This window comes from Podarcis melisellensis (genome assembly GCF_964234715.1).
Source record: "Podarcis melisellensis genome assembly, chromosome: 5".
Taxonomy (NCBI): domain Eukaryota; kingdom Metazoa; phylum Chordata; class Lepidosauria; order Squamata; family Lacertidae; genus Podarcis; species Podarcis melisellensis.
Window position 1 is genome coordinate 22665575 of NC_138537.1, and position 27355 is coordinate 22692929.

The 27355-nt window shown below is 41.8% G+C and overlaps 1 protein-coding gene and 1 long non-coding RNA gene across 2 annotated transcripts in view; one reads left to right on the forward strand and one right to left on the reverse strand.

Moving 5' to 3' along the window:
• The window catches only part of GPR149 (G protein-coupled receptor 149), a 36880-nt gene extending 19438 nt beyond the window's left edge, over positions 1-17442 (forward strand). The window contains exon 4 of the mRNA XM_081910971.1: positions 16069-17442. Coding sequence (XP_081767097.1) covers positions 16069-16641 — 573 coding nt within the window. The 3' untranslated portion in view covers positions 16642-17442. The remainder of the gene's footprint in view (positions 1-16068) is intronic.
• LOC309369975 overlaps positions 11210-27355 on the reverse strand; it is a 29121-nt gene continuing 12975 nt past the window's right edge. Inside the window, exon 2 of the long non-coding RNA XR_014168296.1 lies at positions 11210-11848. This is a non-coding gene — a long non-coding RNA (uncharacterized lncRNA). The remainder of the gene's footprint in view (positions 11849-27355) is intronic.

Consider the following 27355-nt stretch of genomic DNA (forward strand, 5'->3'; position numbering starts at 1 on the left):
AGGTCAGTATTTGTATCTCCATAAGTAAGACTTGCAGCAAAAGGTTGCACTATAGCCTCACTTGGTAACAGGACTGTTCAAGCCAGCCAGATTTATAAATTCTTATGGGCTCAATAATCCAAATAGCTCTCCCTATTCCAGCATCCCCTCCCACATTTTTTTTAACCCACACTTTCCAGCAGTTGGCATTCAGAAGTATATTGCCTTCAACCACTATGTTGCACTAGCTTTCTTTATGCATTGAATTGGTTTTGACACTGTTCTGATAAGTATCTCCTTATAATGTTGGCTCAGCTTTTTTTTTTTTTACAACGCAGATATGAAATGATGACAAATGAAAATGTCAGTTTTGAGTTCTAGTGTGTATCATGGGGCCCCTGGGGCTCTCCAAATTGGGATAAGATGCTTGGGGGCAATTTTGTCAGCTATCCAGGCCACATCTGCATTCCTCAAATCAAACAGGGCTTCAGCAGGAGCACCAGTCATATGAGTGATAAAATCTTCTTCTAAAATCCATCAGCATTCGTAGGGGGCTGGGGGGCAGTCCATTTTAATAGGAGGCCTTGCAAAGGGAAAAGGCTAGTGTAAGTCTCAATCTCAACAGCACTCTAAACACGACAAGAGAATACTTGTAACATATTCTGCCTTCAGATCACCTTCTTCCTGCCTAGGAGAGAAACCCAAATCCAGTGTGTGTTGTTGGGACAGCCTTGTTAGGACAGCCCCATGTTTGTCAAGACAGTCACGAAGTCCTGAGCTGCCCCAGATCCTCAGCATAGACATCCCAGAGAATTGGCATCCTGGGGGGTCCTCAAAACCAACTCTCGTGCCAACTCTCTGTCAGCTCAAGTAGAGGAACTGCTGGACAGTGGATCTTCTCCACCAGCAGAATTCCAAATCTGTCCCTACACACACTATACAAACACTCCACATTTCTACTCACTCAGACAGGTGGTCTGTAGAGAGTAACTGAAGTTCCATAGACTACAGCAAACTCCATTCATAGCCAGTGAGCCTACTCTGGTTCTGATCTGAGTACTCAAGTGGGTACAGCTAGGAGAGAGTATTTCTATCCAGGTCTCAAACATACATGGCAAGTCAACTTCCTCATCCATTATCAAATTGTAGATGAGGAAGATCTTATTGCAAACTGATCTGGTGTTTAAAAGCAGCACTAGCAGATCCAGTGCCTAGTGGGTGGGGGAGATCAGTATAGCCAATAACTGTTTGAGCCACCTTTCCCCTACTTGGCTAAGGCTACCAGGCGTCCCCGTTTCCTGGGGACAGTCCCCAGATTTACAAATCAGTCCCCATACAAAATCCATTGAAGTTAAAAAGTGTCCCCGGATTCATTGAAAAAAAATCTGGTAACCTTATACTTGGCATGCTTCCCAAATGCCATATCCTCCCCCCCTTGCCACCTTGATTGGACCCCCCCATCCTTCTCTGTTCTCCACAGCTAAGCTAATAACACCTTTCCCATGCACAAATCAAGGACAGGGGCGCAGTTTCAAAATGCTCGAACCTGATCATTTTACTGGAAACAGACAACAGAAACAGCCACAGACTCACAAATAGCCTAAATCCTCCCTATGCATGGTAATAGTAACTGAACCTTGTCATACACAAACACAAATTCTTTTTTTTTAATGGTTTCCCCATCAATGTTGCTGTTGTCAGGGTACTTCTGCCTGTGTTGGCCCAGCGGCTATCCCTGTTCCTTCTACCTAGAAATAGAGTTCCGACCGGCCAGATGTCGATTAAGAGTGAAGGCTGTGTTTTCATGCCTGTTTTGTGGCTCTCCCACCTGCTGGCTGTGCAATGCTGATGGTGGGCATTCTTAGATAACTCCAGCACTATGGGTTGTTCTTCTTTGGCTATCACTTGTAGCCGAGTAAGATTGTCTTCCATAAACATGGTTTTAACAGTGGGTCCGGAAGGGACTGTGGAGCCCAATTTGGATGCACACGTCCTTCCACAGTGGGGACATACTGTAGGTTTCCGGGTGGGAGTTGATCATGGTGAGGGTTTGCCAAATGTGCCTTCCTCTTAGCACGTTTCTCCCTTTCATCCTGAGTTCAAGCGTCTTCAAAGCCCATGACACCTTTGTTCTCGAATTGGAGCACTCGCAGGCCAGTGTTTCCCAGTTGTCGGTGTTTATACTACATTTTTTTAGATTTGCCTTGAGAAAGACTTTAAAGCTCTTTTGTTGACCACTGGCACGATGCTTTCCATTTTCAAGTTTGGAATAAAGTAGTTGCTTTGGAAGACAATAATCAGGCAGCCTGTGCTGGTCCAAGGGGGAGGTTACCGTGGGGCGAGGTCCAGGACCTGAGTTGAGGGTCGGCAGACAGTCCTCCGCGGGCAAAGCGGGGTCCACAGCGAGCAGCCGAGCAAGGACAGGAACTCTGGGGGAACAGGACTGGATGCTGGCCAAAACAGCTCTTCAACGACGTTGCTCCTGCAACCTGGGACCGGGCTGACTGGCCTTTATCTTCTCTGAGGCCAGGGGCTGTCCCGGCCCCCAGGAGACCCGCCTCTCCTGGCCTTAAGGCGAGCACTCCTCCTGGGAGAAACCAGTTCCCTTCGTCTCTCTGCCCTGAGCCTCTGCAGTTCAGGAGAGGCTGAAGGGTTACTGGACCCAGGGGGAGACTCACCTGTAGGCACTGAGTCCTCAACCACCTCCGGATCCAGAGTGGATTCACCTGGTGCCTGCTCCTGAGGATCCGGCACAGGTGCAGGCGCTTCAGAATCAAGGCCCTGCCCCAGTTCAGCTGGCCCTGGAGGCGGGGACTCGTGTGCAGGCTGGGATTCCTCCGGTTCAGCCTCTGAATCAGATTCCCAGGCCATCACACACCCAAACAACATGACCAGTCCAATGAAGTTGATGTTGAAGAATCATTGCTTTGACAATGGTGATGGTGGGCACTCTTAGATAACTCCAGCACTATGGGTTTTAGCCAATGCTAGTTTTACTCAGAGCAGACTCACTGGAATGAATGGACCTAAGTTAGCTGTGGCCATTATTTCCAATGGGTCTGTGCTGGCACTGGAATTGGAGGCAACCCTATGGTTCTCTTTTAACGCTCACAGTCCAGCAAGAGTAATGTGTCCACCCCCTACAAGGCAAGGAAGTACATACACAAAAGTATTTGAGGCACATACTTATCCTGATTCTCTGGAACAGATTTTGGAAGAATGTGAGTGCTGCCTCATATCTCCAGGGGTCTACACTTTGCAACCTTTCCTAGTGCCCACACTTCAGTCAAAGCCCAGGAGAAGCTGTCACGAGGCAATTCCTCCCATAGGACTTTTTTTCAGTCAGGAAGCGTTACTGCAGAGCACTAGAGAAATGTTTAATGAAAAGAAACACACTTTCCCTCTCACGACCTTGCCATGATAAGGCAAGTTCAAAACCCTGCTCCCCCAGAAATTCTAAAGTTCCCTGTAGATGAAAAATAGAATCCTCAATTCTCAGAGGAAGCAAACTTCCAAGAAAGTGGAGGAGAGATTTCAGCACAACTCCGGTTGTCACACATGAATAAAAGAGCAAAAAACATGCTCATGGTTTAATAATTTTCATCTCTACTTGCATTGTAACTAGTTTGTTATTAAAATGGCTCAGCACAATCCTATATATCTCTATTCAGAAATAAGCTCCACTAACATCTGTGGGACTTACTTATGGGTAAATGCATATATGTTTGCAGCTTCACAGTCCTATCACATTGTACTCACAGTTTAATCTGTAAGGAAAAGCAAACAAAGCGTGTTTCAGATCATTTCTGAATGTAATTTATCTGTTGGTTTTAGAGGGCTTATTTCCCCCCCCCCCCAATAAATATTTATTGCTTGTAACCACAGACCATTGTAAATTATAGAACTTAATAACCTGCCATTTCTATCCCAATGGGATCCCAAGAAAACCAAGTGCAGATGATTAAAAATGTCTTGTTAAACATATAAATCAATAAGTTTTCATGGAAAAACTGAAACGATAAGTAGCATTACAACACAAAAGCATGTTTTTAAAAATTGAGCAGCAGCCCATCCGGAAGACAAGATGGGTCATTGTGAGACCTCATAGGACACGGGGGTGGGGCAACCTTCCAGAACAACTAGATGATGAGGCTTCTATAATTGCCCGCCATTGATTCGCTTGCCATTCCAGACTAGATATGCTTAAATGTAGCACATTCCCTCCAGGCCATTCTGGTGAAGTGCTCCAGAATATCAACAATGTCGACAGAATGTAAAGCTGCTGAGAGGTCCAGAAGAATCACTAGTGTCAGGGTTCTAATTTCAGACACATTACTGTATAGACTGGTAGTTCACATACATTCCGGAAAAGGAAAGGCCTTATCCATAAAGGAGATTCTCTAAACACCAGGAAGAACTTTCTGACAGTGGAACAGACTCCCATGAGAGGTGGTGGACTCTCCTTCCTTGGATGTTTCTAAGTAGAGGTTGGGTGGTCATCAGTCATATATGATCTAGTTGCGATTCCTCAGGGGTAACTTCTAACTATACAGTTCTATGATTCTATAGATACTGAGCTAGATGGACCATTAGTCTTTTTCAATAGAAGGTGGCTTCCTTTGCCCTTAAGATAATTTCTTAATTATCTTCTAACATTTGGATGAATATTGTCTATACATGTGATGTGCATGCTGTGAAGCTAGGCTGTCCGATTATTCTAATCTCTAGACTAGCCTGGAGAGTAAAGAAGACTCCAAGAAATAAGAAGTTACTTCATTGTTTCTGAGCAAGAGCACTGGATCTTTGCAAACCCCCTCAACAAGCACACATCTTGTATCTTGCTTCCTTGTAGTCTTTTGCTCTGATCAACGGCAGCACCCAAACAGGAGAACTGCTGTGCGATATCTGTGCCAAATGGGATCTGTGCCAAGTGGGTTACTGAAATGAAAATCTTTTTAATAAACAGCATCATGGGCATGTTACGTGAACTGCCCACACTGCAGCAACAAAACTACGGACTTGGAATTCCTTTTCACTCCAGAATGTCCTCTTACAATGACATGGAGCTATCCGGTGTTGAATCCTAGAAAATTAATGAGACCTCCCGTCTCAGCTTTCAAAGCCTTAATGACTTCACAGTGAGAATCAGTGATTAGTTCCACTTCTGCAAAACACACACAGACAGACACTTATTGGAATGCAAAAGAAAACAGAGAGCAAGCCTTGAGGGGGTGCATCACTGCAGGCACATGTAAATCACTGAACTGATTTTTCTGAAATGAAAATCCAGACATCTGAGCGAGGTGAAAAGGGAGAGAGAATCTTCTCTAGGCTGCAAATGCAGCTCGCAGTGGGGAGACGAAGAGCTTTTGCAAGGTGAAGATACAAGCCTATATGAAGGAACCATGGTTTGAAATGAGTTTGTTGATTCCTTATCTGCTGCAACCACTCTGTTCTTCTAACACAGAGGGGCAAGGAGATCGAGGGACCTGGTGCAGTTCTTAAAAGATTCCCCCCTTCTTCCACCAAAAAGGAACTCATGAAATTAGGTAGCATAAAAACAGTCTTGTGGTATCCTAATGACTAACACATGCATAATGGCATAAACTTTTGTGGAGTACAAAAAAGAGAGCCCTGACAGAGTGCACATGATTCCAAAAAGTTCTGTCACGCAGGCACTGACTATAGCAGTTTAGCTTCAGCAATGGCATTGCACCGGAAGCCGTTGCACCATTCTCAAGCTGCACTCAAAACATGAATATAGCCTCATTTATCCAAAGCGTCCTCAAGGGGCTGTGTGAGATTTTTAGCTATATCCATTGTTGAGTCAGGCAGTCATCCGGAAACAGAAAGCACCTATCCAATTGTTCCCAATATTCACAGGATGTTTATGACAGGAGTGTCTCCAAGGAGTCAAAGGCTGGCCCCCGCGGGTTTAGCTGTTTTCATATCAAGGCTGTTTGTGGCTACTGAAATGGATTTGTTTGGGGAGTCAGATCAACACCATGGAAAAGAATGTACAGGATGATGCAGGAATTGAAGGCAGGTGAAGCCAGGCCTGGCCTTACCATGAGGCAGCCTGAGGCAACTGTCTCAGGCAGTGAGATCCCACTGGGATCTGGAGGCAGCATGTAACTAAGAGAGATGAGTGACATTAGACCTCCAAGGCTGACCAATTGATTGTGGTATCTGGCCTTGAAGGACCATGGCTCTAATCTTGCTTAGGCCCTTTGTGTGATCAAAGTTACACAAGAACATACCTTAAATAGTTGAAGCAGAGGCAAATAACCTTTTTCAGGCTGAGTGCCACATTACACCAGTAAACAGTTGTTTGGAGGTCACAGTACTGTAATGAGCACCAGTTACAAACTGACACACAATCACACACACACACGCAAACTCTGATTTTCTTTCCATCTTCGATTTTCATTAAATCCATTGGAGCAGACATAGCTCAGCACATACTCCTAGCTAGTTTTTTTCTGAGTTTCCTCTGTCAATTGTAGGCAAACATAAGATCATTCTAGCACCTGGGTATGTTCTTAAGAGCAAACAAAAGAGCTGTAAGTGATTTAGTGAGCCATTCAAAGTTGTGTGTGTACCTGTGTGTACTGTGTGTACAAGCTAAAGCTACAGCCTTGTCTTCAATTTTCTCTATATACTGTTTATTATTATTTATAAACTCAGTTTTTTGAAAGCTCTTCAACACCTTTATCTTTTCTAAATGCTCAAACCCTCAGTAATCCTAGAAGCATGTACAGTGGTACCTCTGGTTATGAACTTAATTCATTCCGGAGGTCCATTCTTAACCTGAAACCGTTCTTAACCTGAGGTACCACTTTAGCTAATAGGGCCTCCTGCTGCCGCCGCCGCACAATTTTCGTTCTCATCCTGGGGCAAAGTTCTTAACCTGAGGTACTACTTCCAGGTTAGGGGAGTCTGTAACCCAAAGTGTTTGTAACCCAAGGTGTTTGTAACCCGAGGTACCACTGTACAACTGAACTGCCAGCAAAATGAATGGACACTTTTTGAATTTTTTCAAGAAACACATATCTACTTCTCTGCTGAGACATTTCCCACATTGCTTATCATTATTATTATTTAAAAATTATTTATTCATTTTTGCAGAGCACATAGCTGCCATTGCATGCTTTCCATGATACTAAAACCCCTTTCCCTCTCACTGAATGGCTAATGGGTGGAAGGGGACCCTGAGGGTTGGGGGGAAAAATTGGATGCAGGCCATATATTTCATTCTATTTTAATCAAGAACAACCAGTCCCCTGCTATGCTCACTGCTACAATGAAATTCTACACATGTCTTCTCATGAATAAATTCTCCTGAGATCCATGGAACTAACTCCTAGGTAAGAGTATATAGGACTGTAGCCATAGACCACTTCCTTCTCTAAAGCAATCCTGTACATGAGAAGTTTGGGACCTTTTTGAGTCCACGGCTCCCTTGACCAACTACATTCTTTCTGTGGCACTCCTGTGGGACTCAGGAACCCAGTTATGTCACCCTTTGCCTGCAGAGCTGGCAGCCTCTCACCCTTTTTCAAAAACACCCTCCTTTGTGGAGGGTTCCCTCAGCCTCCTCTCCCCTCCCCTCCCCTTGGGAGTCCTCTGGGCAGCAGCTGCTGCTGTCCCTGGTCTTTGAGCTGCCCTGCCTTTCAGAGGCCCCATTCGCCTGCAGAGCTCATAGCCGGGACTGCTGCAATAAACAGCTACGCAAGCCTTCGGGAGGCAGAGACAAGAGAGGGGCATCAGAGGAGGGAGGAAAGGAAAGAGGGACAGAGGCCAGTGTTGCCCGCAGCACCCCTGACCATCATTCAAGGCACCCCAGGGTGCCACACACACTGGTTGAAAACCACTGCTATACATACTTACTTGGGAGCAAACCCAACTGAACTCAAGAGACAGACTGCTGAGTTTTCATGCAAATGGTTTTCCTCTAAGCCAATTACAGAAAATCCGTAATTCCTGCTCCCTATTTTCTATGACAAATAGGAGCCTAAGCAAAGCAGTTTTGTAGCACCCATTATAAATTTTCCTTTGTGGTACAATCCATAACAAAACACTTATCGTTGTCACCATTTAAATTGCTTATTTCACTTGATGTTGAAGGATGAATGTTACGGCCTGTTGTCTGACCTTGTTCTCAGTACGGAATACATAAGCGTTCTAAAAGCGAAAGCGGGAAAAGTAGAATAGTGCTGGGAAACAATGACAGGGAAGCAATATGAGTTTCAGACAGTCAAGATAATCCTCCATTAACTCAGAAAGCACAGCATGGGTAGGCGTTGATGTTTCAAAGGTCATCATAACAGATTAAGTGAACTGGCCCTCAATCAGTTGAGTTCAGTATTTCGAGTTTAGAAATAAATACTTTGCATGAAGGGTTGGGGGGGAAATACACAAGTTATACTCTCAACATTTTCAGGGACAAAATTCCATTTTAATTTAAAATATATCTTTGCAAACGCATTCAGCTCAAAGATTAAACTGAGACATGAAACTGTACTCATCAGTTTTTCTAATTTCTGTTTAGAATACCTCTGAACCACCTTCAACAAAAGATCCTAGGGCAGTATACAACTCTCAGAAGAAAGAAACATAACAAAATACAACAAGGCAAAATAAACAGCCAGCAAACTAAGAGCAGGATAAAATATCTACATTTTCAAAGAGCCTGAGCAAATAGGAAAGGTTTCTCATGTCCATATCATAGTTGAACTATGGAACTCACTCCCACATGATGTTTTGATGGCCACCAGATTGGATGGTTTTAAAAGAGGGTTAGACAAATTCATGGACGATATTAGGCTATCAATGACTACCAGCCACAATGGCTACGTTCTAGCTCCACTGCCACTCAGTATGCTTCTGAATGCTGGTTGCTGGGAATAGGTAGACAGGATGATGTCACACTCAGATTCAGCCTGCAGGCTTCCATAGGCACCTGATTGGCCACTGTGAGAAAAGGATGCTAGATGCCTCCTTGGGCTCTTATGTTCTTATCAGGTCAAGTTTTCATGCAGTCATAAACTTACAATGGCTATCTATTCCAAATCTGATTACAAAACAATGCAACTTGTGGAGTTCTCCTGATGTCTTTACTAATGGGTGGATGTTGTGTTGAGTCTCTTGGTTTTCATCTCAGGTATTCTATAGCAGCCTGGTGTGCTACCCTCCTCACCTGATAACTGTAACTTTCACATGTGCCGTGGCTTAAGAATGTTGGGATATTGCCAGGGAGATATGGCCCATCATGGCCCCCACGTCGCCTCCGGACGGTGGATCTGACCAACGCTGAATAAACTTCTAGATAATGCTCTCCTGCGTGTTTAGGCACAGAGAGAGAAACGAAAGCAATAGAAAACATAAACATCCTGTGAACAGGAAATACGCAGACTCTGTGACTCACAAAGCCTGCTCCCTTTTAAGGTGGAACGGAAATATTCTAACAAAGAAGACGCTATTTGCCTACTAGAGCAGTTTTTGTGGCTAGAATACATGTTCTTGTCTGAAACAGAGAATCACTTGAATTGAAATGGCTGCTGGAGGGAGGGGTATGTGACAAGAGGAGGCTTGTAGGTCTACCCAGCTGCTACTGCTGCTGCGACAGTAGCAGGCACCAGAGGTTATTGTTGTTTCTGCACAAGTATTGAGAACATGGGGTTGTATCCAACCACTTCAGATTCAAAGTAGACCCAGTGAAATGCATGGACATGGCTAATTTAGGTACATACATTTCAGTAGGTCTACTCTGAGTATAGGGTCGCAGGTGGCACTGTGGGTTAAACCACAGAGCCTAGGACTTGCCGATCAGAAGGTTGGCGGTTCTAATCCCTGTGACGGGGTGAGCTCCCGTTGCTTGGTCCCAGCTCCTGCCAACCTAGTAGTTTGAAAGCACGTCAAAGTGCAAGTAGATAAATAGGTACTGCTCCTGTGGAAAGGGAAACGGCATTTCCGTGCACTGCTCTGATTCACCAGAAGTGGCTTAGTTATGCTGGCCACATGACCCAGAAGCTGTATGCCAGCTCCCTCAGCCAATAAAGCGAGATGAGCACCACAACCCCAGAGTCGGCCACGACTGGACCTAATGGTCAGGGGTCCCTTTACCTTTACCTTACTCTGAGTATAACTTGGTTGGAGAGAGCCCATGGAATTTCAGCAGTGAAACCCTTCAATGTTTCCAAACATTCTTATCTCACTCAGGATATTAATAAATCTCTCCCAGAAAGAAGGCAGTTTTATATGTTTATGTACATGTGTGTGTATGTATGCATGTCCAAAGAATCACCTGAGATTTATCCCAGGTCATTCCTTTGATGTTTTGTGGCCCTGTCTTGAAAGCAGTGGCTTTTGAGAAATATCTTGAAGATCCTTGTTTGTCTATGCAGTTGTACTCATACAGGTTCTGTCCAGACTTTATACTGAATATGTGGGATGTGGGAAAGGAACATGCATACACTAAATGTGGCTCTATCATGTGAGAAGGACTACTGAGATAAGAGTATGCAGAGTAGGAGAAGTAACTAAAAGTAGATAACAAGATGTCAATCTGGGAGGAACTGAGGGATTGTGGATCGATATAAGAGATGTTTATGGATTATTAACAATTAGCTTATTAAAAATCTAACAAGCCTATTTCCACAAGGGAAATACTAAGACAAAACCAGTTATAAACTGCATCGAGTTTGTCCTCCAAATAATTTCAAAGGAATGTAAGCTACAACATTATTTTTAGAATGCATGCAAAATGCTTCCTGTTCCCTCTCCTCCTTTGCAATAAATAGTATTCCAAGTCTCTAAAAAGCGCCAGTGCGTACACACAGAGGCACACAGAGCATAATTGCTGTCTTTTCTAAAAAGCCTATAATAAATCTGGATCTCTTTCTGGAGGAGCAGGAATACAAGAGGCCGCCCCAGATTGTATGGAAACCAGTGATCAGGCAGAACAATGTGCACATTTACATCTGGAAGCAAATTCACATTAAAAGGAAAACCAGAAACATTCCAAGACAAGACATAAAAGCTAAATTTACACCCTTTGACCTTTGCATGGCGTTTTCGGCTATGGAAATGGATAATTTGTTTGCATAATGCCTATCCTGTTTTTGGTGTGCTATGTCACCCTTGAAAATGCTTCTCGTAGTGTCCCCTTTTACAAATGTATTGAAAATGATCCTGGAAGACGAACCTCTAAGAATTGCAGGAAACTAAATGTAGGTAGCTTTAGGGCAGACAGATAAAGTTTATTATAGGAGAGAAAAGCTGTGCCTGATGGAATTTTCCTTTCAGTGCAGTTCTTAAAGGCACAGCAGTTCCCTATCCTCCCAGGAAATGTAGGAACCTTATTATAGAAGGCAATCTTCACACTGGAAGAGTATTTGCAGCAAATGTTGCTATGTCTGAGCAAATGAATATAACACACCAATACAGTGCGAGGAGCGAACGACTTCAGTCTCTAGGTCTATACATCAACTGAGAGTGTGTCATTTTCTGACGTCGTTGCCGGCAATCTGGTAAGCTGCACTGTGGCTTATTTGTCTCAACCTGTATTTATCAGCAGCAGCCGCAAAGCTCATCTAAGGGGGCACAATGCACAGTCGATCTTGTTTCCTTCAATTTGTTGTATACCTAAATGAGTTTGATGTGCGTAGCAGAGCCTCTTGAAATAAGTCGCTCGCAGCAGTCAGAAGAAGAGATGGCAAGTCGAGAGAAAATACAGCAAAGCTTCCTAAAGCAATGTGTGGAGATTCTCAGTTGTCCCAAGAGGCTGGGGAAACCTAGCCAGAGTCGGTTCAGTAAAAGCATTCTGTTGAGAAGCAAGCCATCCCTCACATCAATATCTCATCAAATTCTGAAAAAGAGAAAAGGCAAGGAAGCCTTTTACACCTGCCTGTATGCCTTTCTTCCTGAGTGAGCCTTTGCCTCAATGAACAAGGCCACAGCGGTTAGAGAACAGAGGACCCTTGGGGTCTCTTCTAGCCCTACAATTCTATGATTCTATGTTCATTAAGTGGATATTATTAATGTAAGTTTCCACCTGGAAACTTTCTGGATCATCTAAACCAGTAGCCTGTTCTCACAACGGCCAACCTGCATGACCTGAGAACAAGAGCACTCTCCACTCCTGCAGTTTACAGCAACTGGTATTCAGAAACATTAATACCTCTCATTGTGGAAGCAGAGAATAACCATCATGGCTAGTAGCCTCATCCTCACAAACAAATCATCTTTTGAACGCCATCTAAGTTAGCGGTCATCATCAAGTTGGTCTCGTACTACCTTGAGCTAAAATCAGTGCAAATGTGGTGTAAAGATTATGTTCTAAAGAAACTGTATACCTTTGAAGACTTAAGTTTTACTTTAGGTTATTAGGTTGGGTGGTCATCTCTCATGGATGCTTTAGTGGAGATTCCTGCATTGCAAAGGGTAGATGACCCTGGAGGTCCCTCCCAACTCTCCAACTCTGTGATTCTGTAATAACATCTGGAAGGCACCATATTGCTACCCCTGGCTTTCTTGATAAATTTTACATTTTGGAAAACCATGGAAAGAGGGGAGGAAGGAAGAGGGAAGTAAAGCAATGGAAAGAGACAAGGTAGTACTTTCAAAGATATCCTGCATCTCTTATTTTTTGAAATGTACAAGAGAAAAAACAGATCCATAGTGATTACAAGTTCCCATTCTATTCAGCAAGAATTCATTCTCCTGGAACAATACCAAGAATTCTTGCATGGCCTGTGAGATACAGTCCTGTCTTCCAGAAATTTAATTAGACACGCCTCAAACCATAATCACTTTTTGGACTTGATCGGTGTTAGAACAATCAGCCTTCATTCATCTCAGTTTTCTGGGTGCTTCAGATGGACTAAGTGGATTTCAGACTGAAACTCCAGGCTGTGCACATTAATGCAGTCTGAGCCTTGAGCGCAAAGCATCCCCCAGATGTTTACAGCCAGAGCTCTGACAGCTGTGCAAAGCAGCCACTAGGTAACACTAGGCAGCTGCCTAGAGCATTGCAGTGTACATGAGCCTCATACAGATGATTTGGAAGTAAATTGTGAAACTCCTTCACCGCCTGGCTTGACAATCTGCATTGTGAAATGAGACACCCTTTCCTGACTTTTACAGGCAAATCCATTTTCCAAGCTTTCCCACACTTATTGAAAGTGGGGGTAGGGAGCAGGGGGCAGTCTTGGGATATAGGCTAGCATGATAAAGGTATGTTAGGGAATGTCCTTGACTGGTAGACTCCGAGACCAGAGAGGAGACGGTGGAAGAAGATTGGAAGTAGTTTAAGGAATATTTGAAAAAAATATGTTAATATTTAAATCTTAGAATAGTTTTGGAAGTGGATATAGGCTGTAGGGTTAGAAGTGGAAGATGGTGTATTTTAAAATAGTATTATTTGTAACTGATAAAATGTGAAGATTTTTATGGTTAAAGTAAGCGTGATAAAAGAAATGGTTAGATATTATGATATATGTAAACTGTTAAAGATGAGGTAAAATGAAAATCAGATAGGGGGGACTTGGGGAAGCCCACCTAACAATGTTTAGAAAAAATAAGGATAAGACAAGAATTTGTATTGTTTGTTTTTCTGTTTGTGTTGTTTATTTGTGTTATAAAATAATGTATATACATGAAAAAAAAAGAATAATCTATTGAGACAGGAATAAGGAAAATCAGGCCTTGAGCCAAATGTGGACTCTTGGGCATTTCTCTCTGTTTCCTGTCACTCCCAAGACCACTCTTCCTCTCCTCAGGCCAACAGCCCTCACCACTGCCCACCACTGACATGTGACTGCTGGAAGGTTTCCCAGAATGCAATGCGAGAAATCCCAGCTGAGAAAGTCCACCATCCCTGCATTAAGTCGAACCATATGTTCTATCACTTCCCCTTGTTTTAATGTTGATGCTTCGTGTATAGGCTCCTGCAATATGCCTTTAGAAAAAGCACCTTCATTTTCACATCCACCTCGGAAGAATGTGAAATTCTTGTCACACTGCTGTGAATTGGCCTCTTTTTGTAAGTCCATGTAATCAAATTTTTTTTTTCATGTGCCACCAAAATCAGCATATCGAGAGTACAATTATTTAATGATGGAGTTTTGGTTTCTTCCCAGTTTTGTAATATGAATAGTAACTAATGTAGCCCTGTTGAGCCACAACGGAGATTCTGACTCCAGCTTCCAGTAGCCTGGGGTGTGGTGTAGTATGGTGTGGTTTATTTATATACGTACTGCTCTTTGGTCCAAAGGACCCCAGAGCCATGAAGAACATCAATACATATGAAAAGAGAAATATACAATCAAAGTACAATATAATAGATTGTACTTCAGAACAGAATACAACTAAAAATGTTTATCATTTGATGCTGTGTACATTGGAAGCAGCAAATTGCATTCCACTTGGCTACTTCAGTGTTAGGTTGTCCAAAGGCTGTCCTAAGTCTTCTGGCACATCCTTCATTTAGCACTGAACTATGGGTGTTGCAGGGGTTCTGCCTCTGGCTGCCCCGCCATAAATACTTGCAAGGAACTAGAGGAGGTGATATCAAGCTTGAGTGATGGGCCAAGGGACCAATAGCATGCAAACAGGCTCTTCACACAATTCCCCCATTCCCAGAGTACTGCCCCACCCAAAATACAGATGTCATTCTCACAACCACAGCCAACATTCACTGCGTAATTAACCCACCTCTTTGAGTCATCCATAGCAACCAAGGATGCTTTAAAAGTCTGTCTATTTAGGTAGCCTTTTCATGTTTAATACGCTTACTTGATTTAATTTGGTTTTATTAACTGCCATTCACTATTTCTCTTGTACTCCCCTCGCTTTCATTTCTTTACAAATTTTGTTAATTGCATCTTACATGGCTTGCGCTTTCTGGGGTTGGGATGTTATGAAGATGGAAGGTCACATAGGAGGGAGGGCAGTTTTATGAGGATGGGTTAAGTCAGTTTTAGAAGAGTTAAATATTGAGGGTTCAGCCAAATAATGCAGCAGATCTGTTGATTTAAGAGTCTTCCCCCCTCCCAAGTCAAAGAGAGATATGTATACCAATCAAAGTTGGATTAGGACTTCCTTTTCTTTTCTATGTCTTATAGCTCATTGCCCTGCTATATATCTATGTTTCTCTAGGTCTGTGTGATTTGAAACAAGCGAGGGTGTCCAAAATGTTTCCAGCACAGCAATGAAGAGCTCTGTATTTATTTTAAAGCACAGTAGCAGATTATTTTTAAAAAAGTTAAATGCTCTATTTAAAGAGTTAAAAACAAAACACCCAACCCCAATTCCTACATGGCTCTGCTTTAATTTAAGAAAACCAACCAACCCAGAACTATTTAGAATTCTACAGGTAGCATTCTAGATAGGACATATAGCTTGAGGCTGTCAGAAGAAATGAGCAAGTACTGGAAAAGCCAGTGTGAAACTGTGAAGTTTAAAAAATGTAGACATCAGAATACACTCCACTTGCCCTCCTTTGGGATCATGGAGGAAAGTGAATCCTTTTTACTTCCCCCATAAAAAGTTCCTGGACCTATCTGTATACAATTTGGCAGGCTTAATCCATTCTAAAGGCACTCTTGTGCCTGCAATTTTCACCCACTTTGACCAAAAGGCAAAAAAGTTATAGCAGCTTTAAGATTCCCCATTATAGTGAAAAGGGAACACAGAACATCATTTTATAGAGTGACTCAGAGCATGAGGTATAGGTTGTAGAGGAGGAAGCACAGAGCAAATCAGTAACAGAATGGAAGTTTAAACCTATGCACATCCCTATTAAATACATCACAGACAATTTTTGTAGAATTTGCATTGTAGTATTATAACTCAATAAAGAACCGTGAAATTTAAGAAAGGGGACATGTTTTCATACTGTTGATTAAATTCATGGCATCTAAGAAAGCGAAGAGTGCATTTTCAGCAATGCAAATAAACGAGGGATAATTGGTTTGCTGTGTTTTCAGCAATGAATATAATAAGTGAGGCACAATTAGTTTGTTAACAATGGCTTGTTGACTTGTGGAAGCGACATGAAGGAATATTAACAATTTTGTTTCTTTCCAGCGTTCAGGTGGCTCCTTAGCAATTCCTTTGTGTGCATTTCAAGGGACCGTATCTCTCCATGCGCCTACAGGAAAAACCCTCTCTTTATCTACATATGAGGTAAGCACGGAGGGACAGAAAATAACGCCCACATCGAAGAAAATTGAAGTGTATCGCTCCAAGAGCGTGGGTCACGAGCCAAACCCTGAGGATTCTCCAACCACATTTGCTGACACGAGCGTCAAGATCCATTTAGAAGTGCTTGAAATTTGTGACAACGAAGAAGCTATGGACACAGTGTCAATCATCAGCAACATCAGCCAGTCATCAACCCAAGTCCGGTCTCCATCCTTGCGCTATTCTCGGAAAGAGAACAGATTTGTCTCATGCGATTTAGGGGAAACGGCTTCCTATTCGCTCTTCATACCGTCAAACAATCCCAACAACGATATTAACATATCAATCCCGGACACTGTGGAAGCCCACAGGCAGAATAGTAAAAAGCAACACATGGAGAAAGAAGGTTATCAAGAGGAGATACAAATGTTAAACAAAGCATACAGAAAAAGAGAAGAAAGTGGTGCCAGCAACTAAAATAAACAGTTTACTTCAGACCTGAATAATCTGGGTTTTCTGAGTCAATACATTCTGTTCTTTTTCTTTCTTTCTTTTTTGTTTTTTGGCTTGGACATCAAATCAGAGTTAAGAATATTGCTGCGGCGATGGAAAACGTCAGCACATTTAAGATAGAAATCAAGATATAATGCAGCAAGGGTCACAATCCTGCATATCATTTAAGCAGGATTTAAGCAGCCTAATTGCGTGCAGAATTGTAGTCAAAGCTTTTAAAGCAGCTCTAATGGGCTACCAGGGAAGGGAGGCGATAATGTTTTTTTCTAAATTAATACTTTATTGCATTTGTTTTGGTTTTCAGTAATGAGCTACCTACCTTTGGAAATATACAGGATCTGCTTGAAGAGCTGCTTCCGACCAGTTTTTAATCATTTACTTCAAAACTTTTTTATTATAATAAAATGTTTCAGAATAAGCTCCTCCAGGGTTCTAAATCCAGTGATGCTGAATGTTGGAAGATTGAGGACTAACACAGCACATAAACCATGGAATTCAGCAGTGATGATTGGGGATGGGGAGAAATTAAATTTAGTATGCATTTAAAGCCAAATCTTATCAGATTTGCACTTTTCAGAACAAAATGAGAACTGAAACACAGCCATCCTTCAAAATTCACACTAATTTGAATTTTGCAATGCAGTTCTTCCACCCAAGAATGTTGACAAAAATGCACATATTAAGAGGAAAATGTGCATAAAACAATACATTGGTGAAAATAATCTACAAAATTGCATTATAAGAAATTGCTTCCAAAATGTGTACATTAGTCAAAAATGCACGCAAAACCATTATGAGAAATTTGCACTGAAATGCTGAAAAAAAATCATATAATCATATATATATATATATATATATATATATATATATATATATATCATATCATATATATGGATCTGCAAAATGCAGCAGAAATGTGAAGAGCTGAATTTAAGACTGGGAAAAATGAGAAATTGAGAGAACCAAAACGGGCCAATTTTTCCATCCCTAGTGGTGATCACCAAATTGGATAGCTTTAAAGGGGGATTAGAAAAAAAAAAATATGACAAATAAGGATGCTAACCATAATGGCTGTGTACTACCTCCAATGTTGGAGCAAGCATGCTTCTGAATCCCAGCTGCTGGGAATCTCTAGCTGGAAGAGTGCTTTGCAGTCAGGTCCTTCTTGTGGGTTTCCCATTGGCATCTGGTTGGCCACTGTGAGAATGGGATGCTGGACTACATGGGACTTTGGCCTGATCCAGTAGGTCTCTCCTTATGTTCTGTAGAAGATTAATCCCCATTGCACGGATGGCTGCAGAGTTGAGAAATGAACGTGACAGGGTCCATAGGCTTGTCCCAATTCTACCCTACACCCAATACTAATCACATGGGGAAGGGGGTGCACTTCTGATGATAGCTATAGTATAGGATGTAAAGGAAGCAAATTTATATGTTCAGTTTAAGCTGTTTCAAAAAAAACACACATATAGATTGTCCAGTTTTAATGAATGTTCAATTCTAGCATGACATCAAACTGTCATTAAACCTGGATAACCAAAATTGGAAAGGAAGATAATCACTGACTAATCAGTACCAAAGAACAAAAGTCAGAAACAATATGATGCAACATACTGCTCAGTTTGTCATTACTCACAAATTAAAATGTTAAAGAGCATTAAACATTTAAAACACACATTTGCAATCATTTCATTAACACGGTGAATTTTAAAATGTTTCACATTTTAGATCAGTTACGAAACATTTGCATATATAAATAACAACAAATTATGTGAGGGTTTTTTTGCATCATTTGGTTTTTTACTTCTAAACTGTTTATTAAAATCTTGTAAATATGGAAACATGTATTTTGACATAATTGCTTTGTATTGTATCGCACAAGCTATCCAAAAAGCTGAGACCCTGCGTTGCAACTTTTGGTTTTGACAATTCAGTACAAACACTGTCACTTACCTGAATCACAGATTGGGCTCTCCAGCGATGACAAATTCAACACCATGTCGGTACTGCAAAACTCTTCTTACGAGTTACAATTTATATGATCGCAGGCCAAATATATGAAGTTGGAAAGTAATGTAGCCTTAAATATTTTGTAGACAGGGACGCCAAATGATTCTTCCTGTAGTTATGGGCACACCGTGTTTCAGATCTCATATGAGGAAGTCAATTCTTCATTGTGCCTGTGCTGCATTACTGTAGTCACATACCAATGGGAAACTGGCTAACTAAGATCACGCCCTGACTCATATATGGGAATAACTAGTATAACAAGTCTTGAAATCTACCAACTCTTATTTATTTCATTTAAAGTTCATTTAGAGTTGGATTCCGTTCCAAGATGGCGGCGCGTTCATACGCTGCGGCTCTGAGCTCCCAATATCTTAAGGTCCATATATAGCAACACCCTAGAGGTCCCGGGCCCTAAGGAAGTTAGATTAGCCTCAACCAGAGCCAGGGCCTTTTCAACTCTGGCTCCGGCCTGGTGGAATGCTCCGTCTCATGAGACCAGGGCCCTGCAGGATCTGATTTCTTTCCGCAGGGCCTGTAAGACAGAGTTGTTCCTCCTGGCCTTTGGCTTGGAGCCAATTTGATTCCCTCCCCCTCTTTCTTTTTCCTTTCCCCTCCTAAGAAGAGACTGCATCCTAATGTTTTAATGTTGTATCTTAATCTTTTAAATTGTATTTTAATCAACTTGTTTTTATTATTGGTTGTTAGCCGCCCTGAGCCGTCTTAGCTGGAGAGGGTGGGGTATAAATAAAAATTTATTATTATTATTAAATTCCAACTGTCTTACAAGGAACTGGAGGAACTTGGTCTTTCCCCACATTTTAACCTCACAAAAGCCCTGTGAGGTAGGTTTCAGCTGAGGTTTGGTTACTGGTCCAAGGTTACCCAGTAAGCTTCATGGCCAAGTGGGGATTTGAACTTGAGTTTTTTCAGTCCTAGATTCAGGTAGGTAGCCGTGTTGGTCTGAGCCATCAAAATAAACAAATAAAAATAAAAATTGTCCAGTAGCACCTTATAGACCAACTACGTTTGTTCTGATATAAGCTTTCATGTGCATGCACACTTCTTCAGATACACTGAAGTCACCAAACCCTGGACAATTTTGTAATTTTTTATTATTTTTATTCAGTCCTAGTCTGACACTCTAAGCATTACCCCACACATCTTCTTGTGATTTAAGATTTTTGACTACTTCAGGTAACCTGTTTCCACAAGAATCCCACAAGGGCAGTGATTGGCCCCAAAAAACCACACCTCATTGTTTGAATCAACTACAGTACTTCTTACTCTGGTCATGCTCTTACAAAGGCAACAGAAGGGGTGCCTGAGATTCACTGGTGCTCTGCTTTTAATCTCTGTTGAAGCCATCAGTCTGCCAAGGGCAGTGATTAATTTATATTTCAGACTCTACTGAGTTTCATCAATACAAAAGGGGATTTTCAACCTTTCAAATTATTAATTCGGAACTCCAATCTCGGTTTGTCATGTGTTGTTGCAACTTGGAAGTCCATGAATGCAGATTGTATTCTTATGGTGTATGGAGAACAGGGTGGAAGTGAGGGAGATCCCTCTTTTTAAACTGCTAGAACAGAGGTGAGAAACTGCAGCCCAGAAGTGAAATGCAACTTGCAGAAGTTGACATAGAGCTCTCAAAATGCTTGTGACGGGCTTGTTACACTTCCTCACTGCAACTTCTCCAAGGGTCATGGAGAAGTCCTTGATGAAATAAGCTGAGTGTACTTTTTAGAGGCAATGGTACAAAGCAGGAGATTCTCACACAGGACACCTGTGGATGTACCAAAGAAAACATTTTTATAGCTGGAATCTGTATGTGGTGGGGTGCAGATCTGCCCAGAGAAGTTACTGCTAGAAATAAGGTATTTTTTTACTTTGCTTTTGTCAGTGTTTTTGTTCCCAAGCAGGGAGCTCCTAATTTGAATTACAAATTGTAACTAAGCAAAAATATTTTGGAACTGTGTACTAGCAACAAGACTGTGAAGGGAATATTATAGGCCAAAGTTGTTAGAAATAGTAAAAACCATCCTGGCTTTTAGAATCCTGTTCAACTGGGTGTCTTTTCTTTTAAGAGAGTTCAATATTTTGTGTAGGAAACAATTTTACAGATGATATTTTAACGCTGGTTAGTTGTGTTTATCTTGGGTTAGACTTTAGATGCATTAAAATTTAGCATAAAGTGGTCCTCAGCTCAATCTGATTGTAAAGTAATGTACTGCTGTTGTATGATAGAAAGTGAATAAATTTCCTTGTATAGCAATTCCATAAACTGAGCTCTCTTTGGTGTCTGATCTGTGTTTTTTTCTGAATTCATGGTAATATTTTGCATGTGTTCATTCATAACGCAGTTCCATACCATGTCCACATTAAGCTGTGAATTAAAACAAACCCAAATTCATATGAAAATTTGCATCAAAATACAAATTTTCCTGCTGATTTAAACAGGGGTGATATTCAAGTAAGTCTTACTCAGGGTAGGCCCACTGAAATCTGTGGCTGGTATTCAACGCTAGTCCTACTCTGAGTGGACTCACTGTTGTTAATGAACATAGCTAAGGTTGATTCATTTCACTGGGTATACTCTGAGTAGGGATTCTTTGAATACAACCCATGGGACTCAAATACATTGGATACAATGAGTCTTCTTGGAGTATTATGAAGTTTGGCTATTGCCCTATGCATTTTGCAATCAACTGTGTGTGCATTTAAATATCTTACTTTATAACTATATATATAAAGTTATATATATAGTTATAAAGTAAGAAGCGTAAAATCCAAATAATTAAGTTTAGACCTGCACACTAGCCCAGGAGGTGCAGATCAAATCAGTTTGGCTCAGAACCCATGGAAACTGAATTTCTCAGGCATCCCTAAGTGTAAACAACCACATCCCATTTATTTGTCAGTCAAGAGCTACTTGCTCTGTGTGCAAGGAGACACAGTTCCTCTTCCTTCCTCTGGTTCATGCATTAGTGAACACTGGAAATTGGGCATTGCTTATCATTTTTAGAAGCCCTCTTGGATTTAAATTTTTAAAACCCTTTTAAATATCTAATGAGAAGTGATTTCATCCTTTCCCTCTTTGAATCCCCCCACTCCCTTTTCTTTTTCTGTGACCTTTAATGTACACCAGAACACAGGCTTGACATTTGCAGGCAAAAGGATGTGTTGTCAAAGTGACCTTTTTTTGAAGGTGACTCCAAAGAGATGTGCTCCAGCCAGCCCTTTGCAGGGAAGCAGAAAAAGCTTGGGAATATATGGAAAGCAGATGCAACTTACACCCAAGCTTGCCGGGTGGCTTCAGACTACTGAATAATGCATTTCACATCACACCGAAAACTGGGAAGCTCAGTAGTGAGAACATTCTTGGCTAAATTAGTCATATTTCTGCCATCACCCCAGAGATCAATTCCTATTTAGTTGGAAAGCGGACCTTAGCAGAACATCAACTCTCTGCTGCTCTGAGCATTAGGAAACTGAACTTCCTTTGGAAAGCTGAACTCCACTGCTGGTAGAGGCTGACAACTCATTGATGGATTTGAGTTTCAGGGTTAGGGTCAAAGGTCAGCATGGCTGAGCATACCCCAACAGAAGGGCCAATGGTACGTGCCCTTGGAACTGTTCCTCTACACCATTGTAACCTGCTTGCTTGTAACCTGCTTGCACCTCTCAGGCCCCTCTGCACTATACATTTAAAGCAGATCCTATCACTTTAAACAGTCATGGTTCCCCCAAAGAATCCTGGGGGCTGCAGTTCATTTAGGATGCTGGCAGTTGTTAGCAGACCCCTATTCCCCTCACAATTCCCAGAGTTCCACAGGTAGACGGATTGTTAAACCAGTCCGAAAACTGTAGCTCTGTGAGGGGAATAGGGGTCTTCTATTCCCTTAACAGTGGGACACGGGTGGCGCTGTGGGTTAAACCACAGAGCCTAGGACTTGCTGATCAGAAGGTCGGCGGTTCGAATCCCCGTGACGGGGTGAGCTCCCATTGCTCGGTCCCTGCTCCTGCCAACCTAGCAGTTCGAAAGCATGTCAAGTGCAAGTAGATAAATAGGTACCTCTCTGGCAGGAAGGTAAACAGCGTTTCCGTGCGCTGCTCTGGTTCGCCAGAAGCAGCTTAGTCATGCTGGCCACATGACCAGAGCCTTCACGGTAGTGGCGCCCGCCCTGTGGAACACCTTCCCATTAGATGTCAAGGAAATAAACAACTATCTGACTTTTTGAAGACATCTGAAGGCAGCCCTGTATTGGGAAATTTTTAATGTCTGATGTTTTTTACAATTTTTTATATGCTGTAAGCCACCCAGAGTGGTTGGGGAAACCCATCCAGATGGGCGGGGTAGAATTATTATTATTATTATTATTATTATTATTATTAAGTTCCAGCACCTTTTTCTCTAGAAAAATAGCACTGGTATTATGAACTACTCTACTAAGTTAAAATTATCCCAAATCTCATTAGCCCTAGTATACAGTGGCACAATGTGTCAGTGCATCTGGTTGTTAACCAGGTTGGTGGTTTGAGACTACCCAGGTACAGCTGTTGACAGGATTTCAGCATTGCAGAGGTCTGGACCAGATGACTCTCAGGGTCCTTTCCAACGCTACAATTCTAGGATTCTAGTGATTTAAATTAGCTCACGCAAAAGGCAAATTCTACCCAACTTAGTGGGACATAACAGGGAAATTTCTAATCAGAAGTTCAGTCAGTTCAATTGGACTGCGAGGAATTCCTCTGCGAGGAAAGGTGCAGAGCTCAATGCAGAGCACCTGCTTGGCATGCAGGAGTTCCAGGTAAGACTCAGAAGTGTCGGGTGGACTTCCGGTCGGCGCCAGCGTTAATGGCGGTCCTTGCTTCGAGCTCCGAAGCAGGACTGCTCCGTGAGTTCGGGTCTGACCCGCTACGGCGAGCGGGGGACCCCTAAAATCACAGGCGCTGAAACCTGTGAGCAAGGAGATTCGGTGGGCACCTTTGCGCCCCCCGGTATCGCGAAAGAGCCTTTTAAAAGGCTCCGGAGCGGCATCGGGTGTGAGCGCGGTGCTGAGGATCGCAACCCAGCCCACGGAGTGAAGCCGCGTCGCCATTGACGGAGAGCGCCGATTCCTTCCTGAAACTACCGATTGGCAACAACACCCGTGAGTAAGATCGACAAATAAAGTGAACGGGACTCTAAAAATTAAGAAGATTAGGCTGAAAACGGGTTAGGCAAAAATTAAGGAAGTCTGCCTCCCGGAACTGCATGACTGATTGAGCAACGAAAGGAGTAAACTGTATTTAAAGGGAACGTATTTATGCTGTTTAACTTCGTTAACCTGACATCGAAAGAGGACCTCCCCCCTAGTGAGCAGGAGAGGGGGGAAGAAAATTGACTTAATTTTATCTGCTTGAAGAAAGGAGTTTGGAAACGGAAATTTTCCGCTGTCGATACCTCTGGCCAGGCTGCCGGAGCAGTGAGCGCCTGGGAGTGAACTGTCAAACTAGCTGTGGGACACAAAGTAAGATTTATCTGATACAAGATAATGGGACTTTAGTGGACAGAAAACTGTAACATCTGAAATCGCAACAAAGTAGGGTCTTTACTTGGACTTTCACTTTTGGAACTTTGTATGGCTACTTCTTTCCCTGTTTCTTTGTTCCTGCGTTGGATACAATGTACTCCCTCTAAAGGTCTAAAAGAGAGACTGCTGTATTGAGGCAGAAACAGTGGGATTTTCCACTTGCAACTGTTCCTGTGGGAACGACCTTGAGATATGAGCGGTCCACTGGATGAAATATCAACAAGATCTAAAGCAAAACAGGCTCAAAAGAAAAGAGGCTCCACATCAGGAGCATCAGCTGCACAGGAAAGAGTAACAACAGTATCAATGGATTCCATGACACAGGCTCTACTCAGGATAAATGAATCTTTAGAAGCACTCACCAAGCAGTCTACAGAGAATTCTAAGAAACTGACAGAATTGACAACAAGACTGGATTTGAACACAACGACAATATCGTCTAATACAGATTCTATAAATCGTTTAATTCAGGAAAGTACAGAAACAAGGAGAATAGCTGAGAGCGCTAAGAGCACGGCCGAGGAAACTAAAGGGAAATTTGTCCCTATTGCAAAGAAAGTATATGAACATGATGCAGCCTTGGCCCTTATGGAACTGGAGAGAAAAGGCAAGAATCTGAAATTGAGATTGGTACCTGAGGAGGAAGAGGACAAGCTTGGGGAATTTCTGACAGATAAGTTCCAAGAATTTTGGAGTGATGAGTTAGAGGGAGAGGAAGAGGATTTTGCAATAACTACAGCCTTCCGGCTTGGCAGAAAGCAAGGCAAGAAACCAAGGGACTGTTTAATTACCCTTAGATCCAAGGAAGAAAGAGACAAAATATTGAACCTACACTTCCAGAAGGCACTGGTTATTAAAAATTCCCAAATACAGATTTTTAAAGATATTCCCAGATACTTTTTGGAGGTGAGAACACAATTTAAAGATTTAGTTGACCTACTGAAACAAAACAACATCCAATTCAGGTGGGAATTCCCACAAGGGCTGTCTTTCAACTTCAAAGGGAAGAAAATCAAAATAAAAACAATTCAAGATAAAGAACACTTTTTGGAGAGAAATTTCGAGGACTTTCAGAAAGGAACCGTGAGAGAGAGGGAAATACCGGATATTGCAAACCTATCGTTTGGATTGAACCCAGCACCGACTGACGAGGAACAAGAACTTGGAGCAGTGGGTGGGAAAAATACCCAATAACAAAAATGTCCCTGCAACTTCTGAGTTGGAACTGCAATGGTCTAAACCATCCCCGAAAAAGAGATCAAGTCTTTCACATATTAAAGAAAGAACAGTTAGACATAATTTGTTTGCAGGAAACCCATATTGCCAGGATACACAGGAAACTTTTGATAAATAAGAGATTAGGACTGGAATTTGTTTCCTCAGACAAAGTTAAGAAAAGAGGGGTGGTGATCTATGCCAAGGAAAAATGGGAACCAAAAATGATCTTTAAAGATGATGAAGGAAGATACCTGGCAGTAGAAATTCAAATTCAAGGAGAAAAGATTTTAATTGTTGGAGTGTATGCACCTAATGAGGGGAAGGCAGAGTTCTTCAAGAAGTTGCATGAGACTTTAATGGACTTTATGGACTTTAAAATCATATTGATGGGCGATTTGAACGGTGTTGTCTCCACAAATATGGACAAAGCACAAAGACAAGTAATATCTAAGGACGGGAGACTACCAAAGACTTTCTTTGAACTGACTGACACCATGGACCTGATCGATATTTGGAGAACAAGGAACCCTCTGGAAAGAGAGGGAACCTTCTTCTCTGAAGCAAAAATGACCTGGACTAGAATTGATCAAATTTGGATTTCTAGCAATCTGGCACCAAGAGTGAAAAAAACAGAAATCTGACCAAAACCTGTTCCGACCATAATGCAGTCAAGATGGAAATGAAACTAACAACGGCTGGAACCTTTAGATGGAGAATGAATGACACCCTATTTAGAGATGAAGAAATTTATCAAAAGGCCCAAAAAATAGTGAAGGACTATTTTGAGATAAATTTGAGAACGGAGGTGGAAAAAAGAATAGTATGGGACGCAAGTAAGGCCGTGATGCGCGGTTTCCTAATTCAGCAGAATTCTATAAAGAGGAAAAAACAAAATGAGAGGAAGGAAAAGATTTTGAAACAGATAAAAGAAGGAGAGAAGAAATTGAGATCCAAACCAAAGTCTCAGGAGATTTTAAGAGAAATAAAATATCATCAGACGCAATATATGGAATTGATCAATCAAGAAATAGAATGGAAGATAAAGCAAATGAGGCAAAAGACATTTGAATCGGCAGATAAATGTGGGAAACTGCTGTCATGGCAACTGAAAAAGAGACAAAAGTTAAATACTGTGACATCCTTGGAAATAGATGGGAAACTTATTAATAAACCAAATGAGATAAGTAACTGTTTTCAAAGTTTCTTTAAAAAATTGTATGTACAAGGGCCTACAAACGAGCAAGAAATAGAGGAATTCGTCAAAAAATATGGACTACCAAAGATTTCAGAACAAAACAAGAGGATTTTGAATGAAAAAATTACAGAACAAGAAATAGAGGGTGCCATCCAGAATATGAAACTGGGGAAATCACCAGGACCAGACGGTTTGACTGCGAAATATTATAAAGCTCTCAAGGAATGGTTAATACAACCATTGAAGGAAGTATGTAATCAAATACTAGAGGGGAAAAAGGCTCCCGAATCGTGGAAAGAAGCATTCATCTCACTTATACCGAAGACAGAAACTGAGAAACATCAAGTTAAGAACTACCGCCCTATATCACTCTTGAACGTGGATTATAAAATCTTTGCAGACGTTCTGGTGAAAAGATTTAAGAGAGTATTGGTAGAGGAGATTCATAAGAATCAAACAGGCTTTCTCCCAGGGAGACACATGTCAGATAATGTGAGGAACATTATAGACATTTTGGAGTTGCTGGAGGTGGACATTAACAGAAAGGCAGTTTTAATATTTGTGGACGCGAAGAAAGCCTTTGACAACATTTCTTGGAATTTTATGAAGAAGAATCTCCATGGGATGGGGGTAGGCCAAGGGTTTGAAAATGGTATAAGTGCAGTATACTCTGAACAAAGAG